The sequence below is a fragment of the Meleagris gallopavo genome, chromosome 1, assembly GCF_000146605.3.
Source record: "Meleagris gallopavo isolate NT-WF06-2002-E0010 breed Aviagen turkey brand Nicholas breeding stock chromosome 1, Turkey_5.1, whole genome shotgun sequence".
Lineage (NCBI taxonomy): Eukaryota > Metazoa > Chordata > Aves > Galliformes > Phasianidae > Meleagris > Meleagris gallopavo.
Window position 1 is genome coordinate 83,604,365 of NC_015011.2, and position 1,882 is coordinate 83,606,246.

The 1,882-nt window shown below is 38.3% G+C and overlaps 1 protein-coding gene across 2 annotated transcripts in view; it reads left to right on the forward strand.

The window, feature by feature from the left end:
• ZPLD1 (zona pellucida like domain containing 1) overlaps positions 1 to 1,409 on the forward strand; it is a 30,077-nt gene extending 28,668 nt beyond the window's left edge. For both annotated transcript variants that reach the window (XM_010720487.3, XM_031556343.1), the window contains 2 exons: positions 9 to 38; positions 1,166 to 1,409. In XM_010720487.3, the coding sequence (XP_010718789.1) occupies positions 9 to 38; positions 1,166 to 1,338 (203 nt within the window). In that variant the 3' untranslated portion in view covers positions 1,339 to 1,409. The remainder of the gene's footprint in view (positions 1 to 8; positions 39 to 1,165) is intronic.
• Positions 1,410 to 1,882: the final 473 nt, after the last annotated feature.

Sequence of the window (1,882 nt, forward strand, 5' to 3'; positions counted from 1 at the left end):
TAATGCAGATGAGACACCAACCAACAACTCGCAGCTTGGTAAGTTAATCAAAATTCCAAGAAACACAAAAGAGATGGTTTATGATTGAAACAGAACTGAGGAGAATGAGCCCTTTTGATTCCATTTGAGGCACTGAGCTAGAATGTTTTGTTTTTTCTTCTTTTTGGCTTTTGTCTTTTAAATATGTTAATACTGATGTCCTGCCATAAAGAAAACATTTGGTGAATTTGGATTGCTCAGTTTAATTTGTATATCCAACCCCACCAACAAAGCAGCTTCTAATTCCTGTAGTGGAATTGAAGTGAAAATCTGTTGCTATGACATATGAGGGTGAAGAAGCATTGCAACTGCCAGAAGCAAAAATCAGACTTAAGCAGTAAAATCTGCTTATGCCATATGGGAGCTGCACAGCAAAATGGTTGTTAAGGTGCAGTTTACTTCACAGCTCAAACTCAGGAGAGTCTTGCCTTAGTTCTTGTTCTGGCATTTAACCACATGAAGAGCCTATGAAGAACTTTGCCTAGAACTAGTGGTCAGTGGTAGAGTGAGGAAGGAAATAGGCTGCAGGGAGATCTGGGCTTTAAGTTTTACTATGCTTCTCCTATGGATAGTTGGAGGACATTTTTCAGCTTGTATGTTATTCTGCTGGTAATGAGGAGTTGCTAATGATTAGTAAAGAAAGGATGGTCTGTTAAGCCATCTTACTTGCTTCTTACTTGCTTGTAACAGGACCCAGTGGCAGAAGCAACTGATGCTGTCCTCAGAACTGTACTAGCTATCTGTTCCCTTCTCTTCTTGGTTTGGACCGCATAGAAACAGCTGCCTTTCCCTCCTGGCATGGAAACAGTTATCTTTATTAGCCTTGATAGCTCTTGGGCGGTGGCAGTCTTCTCCTAAATATAAAAGGTCAAGGTTGGTCACCCAGTGTGAGGGATTGTGTTAAAAGTATCCTCATTGTCTTTATTCCCCAGTATGATTGGCAGTGAAAGAACAACTATTTTCTAAGTACACTTAGATAAATTTTATCTAAGTAGACAGGTACTCATTCTGAAGTATAATTTTAGTCTCTTGCGGTAATTATTCTCTATTTAAAATAAAGACAGCAGTGTTTGGCACCGCTGAGAATTTCTAACTAGAGATTACCTGTGCATTTTTATTCTTGCAGCTCAACATGGACCTCCTTTCCAGCTGAATTCAGTCACCAGTGCACTGATTTCAGGTGTGGTTATCCTCGGAATCACAAGTGTTTTCTTTTTTGTGTGTTCCCTAACTCTTCTGCACAGAAATTGGCCCAACAACTCGGTCTTGAGTGGCATCCGAAACCCAGTTTTTAACTGAAAGTGATTTACTTGCACTTTTTGTTTGAGGTTGCCTTTCTTGTTCATGAAATACGCTTCCACTAAAAAAAAAAAAAAGGCAACATTCCATCTGTATCCACCTTCTATTCCAGCTATTCTTTATTTGTAGACATGTTAGACGTTGTTGTATGTAGATAAGTAGCAGTGATATTGGTGACAATCCTAGGAAACTGAGAACCTCAATTGTGTTTGTGATCAGACTATATATGACATAATGCCCATGGGTGTGCTGACAATAGAGTTCGTGTCTCCAGCTTTCCAAACAGGTCTTAAAGCTGAAGATGCTTAAGGTGAGAACCTATCAAAATGTGCTATGCAAAACCTGATGCATTCCCACACTCATAAATATCAGTTGAGAATCACTTACATTTTTTCATGTTTCATCACAAATTTGAAAAAACAATTGTGGCTCAGGAGGAAATTGTTATTATCTGTCTTGGCTAAAAAGAAACATACTCTTAGAGTAATTAATGATTTCTGCTTATTATTCATTTGAAAATGTTTTCTTAAGATATGTCTTCCAT